At 42.0% G+C, this 16,350-nt stretch overlaps 1 protein-coding gene across 1 annotated transcript; it reads right to left on the bottom strand.

The window, feature by feature from the left end:
* Positions 1-7,090: 7,090 nt before the first annotated feature.
* kcnf1b (potassium voltage-gated channel, subfamily F, member 1b) lies at positions 7,091-12,020 on the bottom strand. The gene has a single exon (XM_061967953.1). The coding sequence runs from the start codon at positions 11,929-11,931 to the stop codon at positions 10,597-10,599; it is 1,335 nt and encodes a 444-aa protein (XP_061823937.1). The 5' UTR covers positions 11,932-12,020; the 3' UTR covers positions 7,091-10,596.
* Positions 12,021-16,350: the final 4,330 nt, after the last annotated feature.

Raw genomic sequence — 16,350 nt, forward strand, 5'->3', positions numbered from 1 at the left:
AAAGTTTTGTGGACAGATGAGACCAAAATTGACCTTTTTGGTCATAATTCCACTGTGCGTGTTTGGAGGAAGAAGAATGATGCGTAGCATCCCAAGAACACCATCCGTACTGTGAAGCATGGGGGTGGTAGCATCATGCTTTGGGGCTGTTTTTCTGCTCATGGGTCAGGACGACTGTACTGTATTAAGTAGAGGATGACTGCAGCCATGTTTTGTGAGATTTTGGCCAAAAACCTCCTTCCCTCAGTCAGATCATTGAAGATGAGTCATGGCTGGATCTTCCAACATGACAATGACCCAAAGCACACAGCCAGGAAAACCAAGAAGTGGCTTTGTAAGAACCATATCAAGGTTCTGGAGTGGCCTAGCCAGTCTCCAGACCTAAATCCAATTGAAAATCTTTGGAGGGAGCTGAGTCTGTGTTACTCAGCAACAGCCCAGAAACCTGACTGATCTAGAGAAGATCTGTGTGGAGGGGTGGGCCAAAATCCCTCCTGCAGTCTGTGCAAACCTGCTGAAGAACTACAGGAAACGTTTGACCTCTGTAATTGCAAACAAAAGCTACTCTACCAAATATTAATGTTGGTGTTCAAATACTTATTTTCAGCTGTATCACACAAATAAATTGTTAAAAAATCATAGATTGAGATTTCTGGATTTTTCTTTTTAGGTTATCTCTCATACAGTGGACATGCACCTACCATGAAAATTTCAGACCCCTCCATGATTTCTAAGTGGGAGAACTTGCAAAATAGCAGGGTGTTCAAATACTTATTTTCTTGACTGTATATATATATATATATATATATATATATATATATATATATATATATGTATATATATATATATACAGGTAAAAGCCAGTAAATTAGAATATTTTGAAAAACTTGATTTATTTCAGTAATTGCATTCAAAAGGTGTAACTTGTACATTATATTTATTCATTGCACACAGACTGATGCATTCAAATGTTTATTTTATTTAATTTTGATGATTTGAAGTGGCAACAAATGAAAATCCAAAATTCCGTGTGTCACAAAATTAGAATATTACTTAAGGCTAATACAAAAAAGGGATTTTTAGAAATGTTGGCCAACTGAAAAGTATGAAAATGAAAAATATGAGCATGTACAATACTCAATACTTGGTTGGAGCTCCTTTTGCCTCAATTACTGCGTTAATGCGGCGTGGCATGGAGTCGATGAGTTTCTGGCACTGCTCAGGTGTTATGAGAGCCCAGGTTGCTCTGATAGTGGCCTTCAACTCTTCTGCGTTTTTGGGTCTGGCATTCTGCATCTTCCTTTTCACAATACCCCACAGATTTTCTATGGGGCTAAGGTCAGGGGAGTTGGCGGGCCAATTTAGAACAGAAATACCATGGTCCGTAAACCAGGCACGGGTAGATTTTGCGCTGTGTGCAGGCGCCAAGTCCTGTTGGAACTTGAAATCTCCATCTCCATAGAGCAGGTCAGCAGCAGCAAGCATGAAGTGCTCTAAAACTTGCTGGTAGACGGCTGCGTTGACCCTGGATCTCAGGAAACAGAGTGGACCGACACCAGCAGATGACATGGCAACCCAAACCATCACTGATGGTGGAAACTTTACACTAGACTTCAGGCAACGTGGATCCTGTGCCTCTCCTGTCTTCCTCCAGACTCTGGGACCTCGATTTCCAAAGGAAATGCAAAATTTGCATGGTTGGGTGATGGTTTGGGGTGCCATGTCATCTGCTGGTGTCGGTCCACTCTGTTTCCTGAGATCCAGGGTCAACGCAGCCGTCTACCAGCAAGTTTTAGAGCACTTCATGCTTCCTGCTGCTGACCTGCTCTATGGAGATGGAGATTTCAAGTTCCAACAGGACTTGGCGCCTGCACACAGCGCAAAATCTACCCGTGCCTGGTTTACGGACCATGGTATTTCTGTTCTAAATTGGCCCGCCAACTCCGCTGACCTTAGCCCCATAGAAAATCTGTGGGGTATTGTGAAAAGGAAGATGCAGAATGCCAGACCCAAAAACGCAGAAGAGTTGAAGGCCACTATCAGAGCAACCTGGGCTCTCATAACACCTGAGCAGTGCCAGAAACTCATCGACTCCATGCCATGCCGCATTAACGCAGTAATTGAGGCAAAAGGAGCTCCAACCAAGTATTGAGTATTGTACATGCTCATATTTTTCATTTTCATACTTTTCAGTTGGCCAACATTTCTAAAAATCCCTTTTTTGTATTAGCCTTAAGTAATATTCTAATTTTGTGACACACGGAATTTTGGATTTTCATTTGTTGCCACTTCAAATCATCAAAATTAAATGAAATAAACATTTGAATGCATCAGTCTGTGTGCAATGAGTAAATATAATGTACAAGTTACACCTTTTGAATGCAATTACTGAGATAAATCAAGTTTTTCAAAATATTCTAATTTACTGGCTTTTACCTGTATATATATATATATGTGTGTGTTTTTTTTTGTAAATACAGATTTGTATTCTCTTTTTTTTTATTCCTACTTATTTAAATGCCTAATTGTTTATGTAATTAATTGTATGTTCATTAATCAAAGTAAATTAAAATCATCATAGCTTCCAGGTGGGTCTCTAATTTGTCATGACTGAATATCTACTATGACTCATTTCCACTCTGGAACAAAATGTTCTGTCGGTCAAATTGAAAAAAACAACAACGAAAAAAAAACACATTCAATGTGATGTGGGAGTCCATTCAAAAAGCGAAATGTTCACTTCAGGCACAATAATGAGAAAAAGACTGTTATTTAAAATGGGCGCCATGGCGACCATGCACCAATGCTGCTGAGTGAGATGAGTTGAACTTTAAGAATTATGACTAAGTGCTTATATTACAATACATTTTGTGAAGAATAGCTTGCACACGCTACATTTGTGTTTCCAGACGGTTATATCCACAATTGTATATTGCTTCTTTTGGGTTTTTATTTCTGTAGCGATGTGTGATGGCTGAGGTGCTGCAACAATCTCATGCTGTGAGAAGGTCTGACATCTGGGACATAAAAAGTAGCTTTTATTTGTCAAATAATCATACATATGAAAATGTTATATGATAACAGTACTGTACTGTACAAAGATTTTGTAAATATAATAATTATTAATTTAAAGCATTTTAAAAACAATTGGTATATCCACTTTGAGCAGATTATATCAGCCATTAGATAATATTTATCACTTTGCTGACTGCTCATTAGTGCTCATCAATACCTTCTAATTGGAGAAAATACATTTGATGGCTGTTATCGTTGGTATCAAAAATCATCCTTTAGTTCTCGACTTGGAGCCAAATAAACTGCACCATGGTGCAGACAAAAAGTTAAGCATAAAACTGCTGATCATGGAGGTTAAGAGAAAGAATTAGAGCATTCAACCAGTTTGAATGTCACTGCCTATAGGGACCATGGGCAGCTTCTAATGTCTACAAGGAAACTGTTTTACAAACTACATGCAAAATATGTAAAACAACCGTGTTTGGATATGTGGTGGCTGAATTCCATTTCTTTCTTGTAAATGGTATACCAAACCAGTTATCATTAATAATATTACATACCGGTAGCAGAGCTCTTCATGGCGTTGTAGGACTATTCAACCCAGGGAATAAACTTGCTCCAAGAGGCTGGCTGGCGGTTAGCAATGCAGCGCAGAATGGTCTCCAAACTCTGGTTGGCCCTCTCTGCCTACCCGTTGCTCTGAGGGTGGTATCCAGAGGTGAGGCTGATCGAGGCCCCGATACCCTTGCAGAAGGCTCTCCATACTCGTGAGGTGAACTGAGGGCCCCGGTCAGATACGATGTCCATCGGAATACCATGTTGCTTGATGACGTGCAGATGAGGAGGTCAGCCGTCTCCGAGGAGGAAGGAAGCTTACGAGGTGGGATGAAGTGAGCTGCCTTGGAGAAGTGGTCAACAATAGTCAGTACTGTGGTGTTATCTCTGGAAACCGGAAATCCCTTAACGGAGTCCAGAGCTATGTGCAACCATGGACGGGCAGGAATCGGCAAAGGGCACAGGAGACCAGCAGGAGGTCTGTGCGAGGGTTTGCTGCGGGCACAAGTGGTACAAGCAGCGATGAACTCACGTGTGTTTTCCGCCATGGATGGCCACCAAAAACGTTGTCGTATGAAGAATAGTGTTCATTGAAACCCCGGATGACAGAAGAACAAACTGGAATGCCCCCAATCCAGGACCGTGGATCGAAGCTCGCGGTGGACAAAAAGCTTGCTGGGAGGTCCACCCCCAGGTCCTGGATTGGAGCGAAGCGCGGTCTTGACAAGGTCCTCCACCTTCCAAAATACCATCCCAACAATGCGCGCAGGAGGAAGGATGGGTTCTTCTACCGACGGGTCGGTGGGTTTTCCATGAACTGTCTCGATAGTGCATCAGCCTTAGTATTCTTCGACCCAGGTCTGAAAGAAAGAACATAGTCGAATCTACAGAAAAAATGTTGCCATCTTGCCTGGCGATTGTTCAGTCTCCTAGCTGAGCGGATGTGGAAAAGGTTGCTGTGGTCTGTCAGGCTCTAGAATTGGTGCTTGGCTCCTTCCAAACAGTGACTCCATTCTGCCAGAGCCTCGTGGACCGCCAATAACTCCCTATTTCAAGCATCGTAGTTCCGCTCAGCCGGGGAGAGACGCCTAGAAAAGAAGGCACACGGGTGAACCAGATTGTCAACCTTGCAGCGTTGAGAGAGTATAGCCCCGATCCCCGAGTCCGAGGCATCCACCTCCACCAAGAAGGCACGGTCCAAGGTCCTGTGACGATCTGTCACTTCATTTCTGTTTGTTTCCTTGTTTTGTATTTACTTCCCATCAGTGCTCTTATTTTTTTTCCATTTCCTGTTTGTTCCGCTGCGCACAGTGGTTCTTCCCTCACCTGCTGTTGATTGGCAGCCGGTTCACATCTGCTGCCAATCCACATGTCTCTATTTATGCCTGTCTCGAGCAGTCCTCAGTGCTTTATGTTTGTGAACTGTTTCATGCAAGACTGCATTCTCCTCTGTTTGTTAATCAAAATCATCTTACCTGTTCATCGTCTGCTGGTTCATGCATCTTGGGGTAAAACAATTGCAGCCATGCAAGTTCCTCACAGAGCTTGAGTAACAGTTAGAGTAACAGTTGCTCAGTTAGTAACATGTAAACGTTTTTAATTTAGCTAGCAGTATAGTAGGGGTGATGAAGTGAGTGAACGAGTTAGACAAGTATTGTGAATCTAGATGCAGGTAAAACCTTGCGAGTTTTGAACAACTCGTTCATGACTGGCACACCTTTACTTAAAATGTAAAACCTACGGACAAGGTAGAATTAAATTAGCTCTGCTTGTTCTCACTTCTTTTCGGACATTCGGGTTGTGTAAGTGTTACCATGTGATGTTTCTCATTGTCACTTCTTAAATCTGTCAGAAATACATCAACTATTCTACCATATGAATTAATAAAATAAAAAAAATGCACAAATGAACCAAATACCTTTTCAAATTACATAAATTCAGTCTTCAAAGTAATATTTTTTTTGTGTGTGTGAGATTTTCATTAATTTAAAAAAAAAAATTTAAGTGCCGTTTTGTACTACTTCATGTAAAAAGTGTAATGAAACTACTGCACCTTGCCGTGACCCACATATAACACGTCAGCGTCGCCAGTGGGAACTAATTATCAGTATTTGCCTTTCGCTTTAGTTCCAGGTACACGTGCACTGTGGCTCTAAAGATCGTGGGAGATCTTCTCCTCTGAAGCATGGAAATTCTCATGGGAGGCCCAATATTGACAAGGAGCTTTTTTTACACCTTGGAAACGTTTACCGATCAAACTTGTGAAAGTAAGTCTGATGAAATCCACACTTTCAGTTAGGATGAAGTAATAATTATGTCCTGTGTGTGTGTGTGCGTGTGTGTGTGTGTGTGTGTGTGTGTGTGTGTGTGTGTGTGTGTGTGTGTGTGTGTGTGTGTGTGTGTGTGTGAGTGTGTGTGTGTGTGTGTGTGTGTGTGTGTGTGTGTGTGTGTGTGTGTGTGTGTGTGTGTGTGTGTGTGTGTGTGTGTGTGTGTGACAATAATAGAGTGAGTCATCTGTAATGGTCAGTGATGCATACCATATAAAGTGCTATATTGGTCCAAGTCAGTCATCCTCACACCAATCTTTCCAACCTGAGTAAGTATTTAAATATTTATTGAGCTTTGACAACACCTTTATATTTCACGTCAATGATACACACATACGTCAGGTCCTTGATCAACACACACGCTTCAACTACAACATTTACATATCGCCGCGAGCCTCACGAGTGATGCTGACAATCAGCAGGATGAGGGGGCGGGATGAAGGAATGAGAGGCAGAGAGAGAAAACAGCAGGGGGAGTGGGGTGATATGGTAAGAGTGTGTGTGGGTGTATAGATTTTCTCGCTGAGGGTGGCAGTTTCCCACAGACCGTTGCTTCAGAGCATGTGACACGCAAGGCACAAGCCCGAATGTACACATGAACTGATGCAAACTTACAGCAACAGGCTGGTGAAAGTCCAAATACATGCTTCAGGTTAATTGAGGTACTTTAAATAAACCAGGGGGAATCAAGACTTTTTCTATATACATTATATACGTATATATATATATATATACAAATAAATAAAAATTTAAAAAAAATTATATATATATATATATATATATATATATTAAGTTAAAGTACCAATGATTGCCACACACACACTAGGTGTGGCAAAATTATTCTCTGCATTTGACCCATCACCCTTGATCACCCCCTGGGAGGTGAGGGGAGCAGTGAGCAGCGGTGGCCGCACCCGGGAGTCATTTTTGGTGATTTAACCCCCAATTCCAACCCTTGATGCTGAGTGTCAAGCAGGGAGGTAATGAGTCCCATTTTTATAGTCTTTGGTATGACTAGGCCGGGGTTTGAACTCACAACCTACCGATCTCAGGGCGGACACTATATATATATATATATATATATATATATATATATATATATATATATATATATATATATATATATATATATATACACACACATATATATATATACACATATATATATATATATATATACACACATATATCCATCCATTTTCTACCGCTTGTCCCTCTCGGGGGTAGCGGGGGTGCTTGAGCCTATCCCAGCTGCACTCGGGCGGAAGGTGGTGTACACCCTGGACAAGTTGCTACCTAATTGCAGATATATACATATATATGTAGTTTCGGTAACACTTTAGTATGGGGAACACATTCACCATTAACTAGTTGCGTATTAACATGCAAATTAGTAACATATTGGCTCTTAATTAGTCATTATTACGTACTTATTAAGGGTTAGGGTTTAGGGTTAGGGTTAGGGTTAGGGTTGGGGTTGGGGTTAACTAACAAAACACAAAACTACAAATGTTGGTAACACTTTATTATGGGGAACATATTCACCGTTAATTAGTTGCTTATTAACATATATGTTCCCCATACTAAAGTGTTACCATAGTTTATTTTGTTTTGTTAAATTCCAAATATTTAACGACAAAGCATTCTGTTTTAATTAGTTACATTTAATCTTTTTGTCATTGTGCCTTTTTGCTCTGTTTTTCCCCATTTTTGCTGGGGCTGTTACCCATTTAATTTACTTTCTCCAGTGTGTTGCAGGCCAATAAAAAACTATTTGCAAATGCCCCTCAGGCCTCACTTTGGATACCCCTGCGTATCACTTTAATTCATACAGGTATTCATACATCTGTTTTCTATATCGCTTGTGCTAATTTACCTTTACTAGCAACATTTATTAACATTTATTCTGTTCAACTAATATTTAAGTGTTGCATGCGACGTGATCCCAAGATGCAGAGAACAGCAAACGATGTGCAGGTTAAATTGTATTTAATATACAAAGCAACAGCTTTTGTGCAGCTGGGAAGTGCGCCGAAAGCAAAGGGAAAGCCACAAGACCACAAGCACACTTAACAGACTACAAAGTAATGAGCCAGCAAGCTGCAACAGCTGAAACTAAATAGACCTGATTAGACAAACGAGAACAGGTGCACTGGCAAAGTAAAGGCGCTGCAAGACAAAGATAACCGGAAGTGGAACTGAAAAATAAGCGTGCAAGACTGGATCCAAACATAGGAAAACACAAACATATGACCAAACACACAGGAGCCATCCTGATCAATATACTCACAAAAAATAACGCAAAAATACAAAAAACAATCTCTATTTTCCTTTTTAGTTTGTGTACAACAAATATGGGGGTCATACTCTATGCACATTATTTGGGTATATACCAGTTAAATTCAGCGTCAAACTAAGTGACAATGATCATTAAAGTGTTTTTATTATCTTGATGTATCGCTACAGGCGCCATATCTGCCTCCGTTCCCATGGCGGCGAGGTGGAGAAGGCATGCGTTTCAGTTTTTTTTTTTTTAACTGGTTTTCACAGAAGAAACGATGTGGCTTGTGGAAACAAACTGGCATCCATATTTGGCTTCTCTGTCCACTCAGGTGAGCATTGAGATATTGTGTTTAGGCCTCCACTGCATCCCGGATCTCGCCATGTGTTTAAATATGTTTCCTTGTTTTTGGATGCCAACCTGCAATTCATTTGAAGAACTGGAAATTGAATTTGCTTCCACCCCACATTATGCTGAGATGGAATTACAGGAATGGGAATTAACTCAAGTTTGTTGCAATTCAAAGAAATGTCTTGCATACAAGTAATAATTTATTCATATATAATTATCATGTGTTTCACATTTTTGGCTTAATTTCCATCCATCCATCCATCCATTTTCTACCGCTTATTCCCTTTTGGGGTCGCGGGGGGCGCTGGAGCCTATCTCAGCTACAATCGGGCGGAAGGCGGGGTACACCCTGGACAAATTTTAATACTTGGATACAGTAAAGAGCTCTAGGAAATGGAAGTACTTTTCCACAATTTGGAAGTCCTAAGTAAAGATGGTGAATTCAACGCTTTAATGCATGTGATTAATCACAAACAATTATTGAATTATTCATGGACTGTATAAATGCAGATTAATCACAAAATGTGTTTTGACCTCACACGCTCCTTTACTTAACCACGGGTGGTCACCAGAAAGGCGGTGTGGGATGTTATACGGTCAGTGATCATGTCAATGCATACGCTAGTGCTCCGACTGGTGTGCTTGCTGGCAAATTTTGCTTCAAAATACATCCCGACTGAAAATAATACTGTTACCAGGTTTTGAGCAAATAAATTACGTGCATTCAATTGGAAAAACATATGACATTCTGACAATAAAATTACATTTGTGTCAAAATATGGAGGTCTTTTTTTAAGTTAATTAAAATTATGCAAGCAAGCAATTTACTGTAATCGTCACGATTTATCAAAATTCAATAGCTAAAAATTTATCTGATTGAAAAAATTATTAGCACCATTTATAATACATCAGACTAAATGATCTGTTTTATAGAAATTCTTAATTGTTTACTGAAAAACTTTTGCTGTATAAGGTAAACAAAAACTCAATCTATTACAGCATATTGTACCTAAAACTTGTCTGAATGTAAGAAACTGAACATATAAAGTCCACATTAGATTAAGGCTGTCCCGATATAACTTTTTCACTTTCGATACATTATTGGAGCCTTAAGTATTTACCGATACCGATATTAATCCGATCAATAACAGCACAAATCATAGTACATACTGGTGTGAAATATTTAGAAAATGTTAGATCAAGTGAAATTACTCAGAGAACAACGGTGGGTATGAAAAACACTAACCCTATGACTGTTTTGAATTAAAGGAGTGTGGTAACATGTTTTTGGCGACACATGGTGGACACGTTAATTCAATAAATTAAGCTCACGATGCAGTAAATTGAATGATGCGGACACGTTTGTTACTGGATACTGTATGTGTAAGTAATATGCAACTATAATTATATGATACTTGTTTGTATTGGACTGCAATATTGTTCTATTAAGGACCCTTATAATGTATGTCTAACTTGTGTGCTTAGCTGTTGTGTAGCTGTTAGCTCCTTGTAGCCTATAGCCTACCATGTTTACCTTTTGTTGATGACTTCACTAAAATCCAAGAAAGGACCAACCTTGAGTGCTTATTGGAGGACATTTAGATGTTAACTGCTTTGCACAAGTAACTGCTTGTATAGGAGCTTATTGTAGCGATTGTACATGCAAGCCGATACTTGTTTTTTTGCTGATATCCGAACGATATCTGATAGCAATATCAAATAGGGACACCCTATACACGCGGTTCATAAAATAATATTCCTATGAAGCCAACATTTTTAATTGGAATTTCGCATCATTTCAATTCTATTTTCTTTCATTTTAATTGCAATTGTACTTCCTGTTGCAATCTTAATTCAGATTAAATTCATATTTGTGGGACTGCTTTGGAATTCTCCATTCTGTTCAAAATGTTGCACAAGCCATGCCATCAGTATAAACAAATGAGGATGTCGGGTGGGATGCATTGTATTTGTCTACATGAATGAATGAGTCCCCCTTTTTTTTTTTACCATGATATGCATACATTATAGACACTCTGAATTGTTTAAACACACACTTTGTGCCTTCTATGTGTCGTCATTATCGCTGTCTTTTCTGCGCTGGATGTCCCCACCAGACTTAAGCTCCATCAGCTCCACTTCATGCTTTGCTGCAGTCTCCAGCACCTTCTGCTTGTTGTAAAACACCACAAAGTTGTTAATGATGGGGTGTATTGGTAAGGCGATGGCTATGACTCCACACAGGAAACTCAGGGCTGCGTTACACTTGCCCAGAGTGGTTTTGGGGTAGATGTCTCCGTATCCCACCGTGGTCATGGTGATGATGGCCCACCAGAAGGATTGTGGAATGCTCCTGAAGAGAGTCTTGGGGTGACTTTGCTCCATAGTGTAGCCCAGAGCGGCGAAGACAAAAATCCCCACGCCCATGTACATGAGGAGCAGCCCCAGCTCCTTGAGGCTCCTCTTGAGGGCGTAGGTGAGTGTCTGGAGTCCTGACGAGTGGCGCGCCAACTTGAAGATGCGCGCTATGCGCATGATGCGCAGCGCCTGCACCGCCTGCTGAACGTTGGCCAGCTCCATCATGGAGAAGGTGCCGAGGTACGTCAGACTGAGCACCACGTAGAAAGGCATGATGGCCATGAAGTCGACGATGTTCATGAAAGAGAGCGCAAAGTGCAACTTATTGGGCGAGGAGGCGAGGCGCAGCAGGTACTCTGCCGTGAACCACATCATGCAGGCGGTCTCTATCGCCTCCAAAGTCGGGTGTTCCACCAGCTTCCCCTCGGCGTCTGACACCTGCAACTCCGGGATGGTTCCCACGCACATCACCACCGCCGACACCAGGATGGAGAGGAAGGACGCGATAGCAATTACGCGCGCCGGGAAGGAGGAACCAGGCTTCTCCATGAGCCTCCAGAGGACCCTCTGACACTGCTGGGTGCCAGAAGCGTTCTGGTCCTCCTCCAGATCCTCCAAAATCACCTTCACTTTGCCGGCGATGTCCTTCAGCTCGCCCTCTTTCTCGCTCAGGTAACTTTTACAGCAGTCATCCAAAACACTCTGGTCGATTTTCCAGAATTCCATCTCCTTGATGAAACAAATGGGGCAAATGCCGCGTTTTATGTGGATTTCATCCAAGTAGTAAACATCCATGATGCACTTGAAGGCATCTGGATCTCGGTCGAAGTAAAACTCCTTCCTGCTGGGGTCAAAGTCGTCACAAAGAGAGGAAATAAGTTCGTCGTTGTGCGCCGAGGAGCAGTTCACCAACTCGGCCAGTCTGCTCTCCGGGTAACGATTGAGAACATCCCCAAAAAGCACCACTCGGACCCCGCCGATGTTCACGGTGATCTCAGGCTCATCCTCGCACCTCCTGTATTTCGGCTTCGGGATCGTCCACATGTTGTTGTTGTTGGAGCAAACACAATGCTGGATCCTATTAGTAGAATTAGCGCATACTGCAGATTTTAAAGTGCAATTGTTTTCCTCTTCAAGCGGACAGAGTGACTGACACAGCTTGTGTGTGTCTTTTTGTAGCAAGGAGAGTGAGAGGAACACTTTCACTGCTTGCATTGAGCTCTCCTAGCGGTGAGCTTCCATATTACATCGTTGCTTCACTGATCCATCATCAGACCTGATCTATTGGGTAGGGCAGGGGTCGGCAACCCGCGGCTTTAGCGCCGCCCTAGTGGTTCTCTGGAACTTTTTCAAAAATGTATGAAAAATAGAAAAAGATGAGGGGAAAAACATATATTTTTAGTTTTAATATGGTTTCTGTAGGAGGACAACCATGACACAAACCTCTCTAATTGTTATAAAGCACACTGTTTATATTAAACATGCTTCACTGATTCTAGTATTTGGCGAGCACCGGTTTGTCCTACTAATTTTGGCGGTCCTTGAACTCACCGCAGTTTGTTTACAATGCATGTATAACTTTCTCCGACTTTCTAGGACATGTTTTCTACCCATACTTGCCAACCCTCCCGAATTTTCCGGGAGACTCCCGAAATTCAGCGCCTCTCCCGAAAACCTCCCGGGACAAATATTCTCCCAAAAATCTCCCGATTTTCAGCCGGAGCTGGAGGCCACGCCCCCTCCAGCTCCGTGCGGACCTGAGTGAGGACAGCCTTTTTTCACTACGGGAGGACACTGGAGGCCACGCCCCCTCCAGCTCTGTGCGGACCTGAGTGAGGACAGCCTTTTTTCACTACGGGAGGACAACAGGGTGACAAGTACTAGATCTAAATCATCCAGACGAGAGATAAATTGTATTATTATGTTTATCTTACCTGAAAATAAATATATTTATTAATTTAAAAAAAAAACTAAATACATTTTCACTATATTTTGCTAAAAACATCATAATTGTATTTGTATTTTTTCGGACTCCTTATTACATACAGCCATAGAATTATACAATAAAATAAACATATTTGAAATAATTAATTTTAAATGATCATAATAATTCATTTAAAATGACCATATTTAATTATTAAAATAATTGCTTGTTTATCGACAACTTTAGCATTTTATTCATTATATTTTGAAGCTCTCAGAAGCCAAGTTATGTTATATTCCTTAATATTTATTTATGCAAGTTTGAAGTATCAATTATCTAAAGTTTTGTTTGCATATTTTCAGGATATATATATATATATATATATATATATATATATATATATATATATATATATATATATATATATATATATATCCATCCATTTTCTACCGCTTATTCCCTTTGGGGTCGCGGGGGGCGCTGGAGCTTATCTCAGCTACAATCGGGCGGAAGGCGGGGTACACCCTGGACAAGTCGCCACCTCATCGCAGGGCCATATATATATATATATATATATATTAAATATATATATATACATATATATATATATATATATATATATATATATTTATTTATATATATATATATTTATTTATATATATATATATTTATTTATATATATATATTTATATATATAAATATATATGTGTATGAAATACTTGACTTGGTGAATTCCAGCTGTCAATATACTCCTCCCCTCTTAACCACGCCCCCACCCCCACCTCCCGAAATCGGAGGTCTCAAGGTTGGCAAGTATGGGGAAAAAAACATATATTTTTTGTTTTAATATGGTTTCTGTGGGAGGACAACCATGACACAAACCTCCCTAATTGTTATAAAGCACACTGTTTGTATTAAACATGCTTCACTGATTCGAGTATTTGTCGAGCGCCGTTTTGTCCTACTAATTTTGGCGGTCCCTGAACTCACCGTAGTTTGTTTACAATGCATGTATAACTTTCTCCGACGTGTTTTATGCCACTTCTTTTTCTGTCTCATTTTGTCCACCACACTTTAAACGTTGTGCGTGAATGCACAAAGGTGAGTTTTGTTGATGTTATTGACTTGTGTGGAGTGCTAATCAGGCATATTTGGTCACTGCATGACTGCAAGCTAATCGTTGCTAACATGCTATTTAGGCTAGCTATATGTACATATTGCATCATTATGCCTCATTTGTAGGTATATTTGAGCTCATTTAGTTTCCTTTAAGTCCTCTTAATTCAATTTATATCTCATGACACACTATCTGTATGTAATATGGCTTTTAATTTTTTGCGGCTCCAGACAAATTTGTTTTTGTATTTTTGGTCCAATATGGCTCTTTCAACATTTTGGGTTGCCGACCCCTGGGGTAGGGCAATGTTTTTCGGTCCTGTTCTGAGCTTATTTTCCCAAACATCAGTTTTTTGCTGTGTTGTTCATATCGTTATTGTTATTAAGTTGTTTGATATTGTAAGGGTGGGCGATACTGCAGATTTTGGCATGGATCTGATACCAACTAAATACAGGGTTGGTATATTGCTTTTCAAGATCATTGATATGCATATTCATCCATCCATTTTCTACCGCTTGTCCCTTTTGCTGGAGCCTATCTCAGCTGCATTCGGGCGATAGGCGGGGTACACCCTGGACAAGTCGCCACCTCATCACAAGGCCAACACAGATAGACAGACAACATTCACACTCACATTCACACACTAGGGCCAATTTAGTGTTGCCAATCAACCTATCCCCAGGTGCATGTCTTTTGGAGGTGGGAGGAATGTAATAAAAAACAAGTGTTATTTTTTTACATTGTTATCTAAGTAAGTATGTTTTAGAGCGCTGACAAAAAAAAAATCAAGCTGTATTGATGTTATATTTGACCTAAGCTTGCTGACATCTTACTTAAGTTTTTTTAAGTACCAACATGAAGATACATGTAAATATTCTGCACTCATGCTGTGCCATTTTATGCAATTAAAACAATTTCACCATAATTTGAGATCATTGCATATTACGCTCATGACTATACAAAGTTTTTCTACAATTCACTACACATTTCATGGTAGGGCCTGGAGGTGGGGCACGATGGCGAGCGCCTGGTGGCTGGGCCTGTCCCCATGGGGCCCGGCCGGGCACAGCCGAAGAGGCAACGTGGGTCCCCCCTCCAATGGGCTCACCACCCATAGCAGGGGTCATAGAGGTCTGGTGCAATGTGAGCTGGGCGGCAGCCGAAGGCAGGGCACTTGGCGGTCCGATCCTCGGCTACAGAAGCTAGCTCTTGGGACGTGGAACGTCACCTCGCTGGGGGGGAAGGAGCCTGAGCTAGTGCACGAGGTGAAGAAGTTCCGGCTAGATATAGTCGGACTCACTTCGACGCACAGCAAGGGCTCTGGAACCAGTTCTCTCGAGAGGGGCTGGACTCTCTTCCACTCTGGCGTTGCCGGCAGTGAGAGGCGACGAGCTGGGGTGGCAATTCTTGTTTCCCCCCGGCTCAGAGCCTGTACGTTGGAGTTCAACCCGGTGGACGAGAGGGTAGCTTCCCTCCGCCTTCGGGTGGGGGAACGGGTCCTGACTGTGGTTTGCGCTTACGCGCCAATCCGCAGCTCAGAGTACCCACCCTTTTTGGATTCACTCGAGGGAGTACTTGAGAGTGCTCCCCCGGGTGATTCCCTCGTTCTACTGGGGGACTTCAATGCTTATGTTGGCAACGACAGTGAAACCTGGAGAGGCGTGATTGGGAAGAATGGCTGCCCGGATCTGAACCCGAGCGGTGTTTTGTTATTGGACTTTTGTGCCCGTCACAGATTGTCCATAACGAACACCATGTTCAAACATAAGGGTGTCCATATATGCACTTGGCACCAGGACACCCTAGGCCGCAGTTCCATGATCGACTTTGTAGTTGTGTCATCGGATTTGCGGCCTCATGTTTTGGACACTCGGGTGAAGAGAGGGGCGGAGCTTTCTACCGATCACCACCTGGTGGTGAGTTGGCTGCGATGGTGGGGGAGGATGCCGGACAGACCTGGCAGGCCCAAACGCATTGTGAGGGTTTGCTGGGAACGTCTGGCAGAGTCTCCTGTCAGAGAGAGTTTCGATTCCCACCTCCGGAAGAACTTTGAACATGTCACGAGGGAGGTGCTGGACATTGAGTCCGAATGGACCATGTTCCGCGCCTCTATTGTCGAGGCGGCTGATTGGAGCTGTGGCCGCAAGGTAGTTGGTGCTTGTCGTGGCGGTAATCCTAGAACCCGTTGGTGGACACCGGCGGTGAGGGATGCCGTCAAGCTGAAGAAGGAGTCCTATCGGGTTCTTTTGGCTCATAGGACTCCTGAGGCAGCGGACAGGTACCGACAGGCCAAGCGGTGTGCGGCTTCAGCGGTCGCAGAGGCAAAAACTCGGACATGGGAGGAGTTCGGGGAAGCCATGGGAAACGACTTCCGGACGGCTTCGAAGCAATTCTGGACCACCATCCGCCGCCTCAGGAAGGG

This window comes from Nerophis lumbriciformis, linkage group LG08, assembly GCF_033978685.3.
Source record: "Nerophis lumbriciformis linkage group LG08, RoL_Nlum_v2.1, whole genome shotgun sequence".
Taxonomy (NCBI): domain Eukaryota; kingdom Metazoa; phylum Chordata; class Actinopteri; order Syngnathiformes; family Syngnathidae; genus Nerophis; species Nerophis lumbriciformis.

Bases quoted from the DNA above. Each gene is read 5' to 3' on its own strand.
- kcnf1b (XM_061967953.1), bottom strand. From the start codon at position 11,931: ATGTGGACGATCCCGAAGCCGAAATACAGGAGGTGCGAGGATGAGCCT.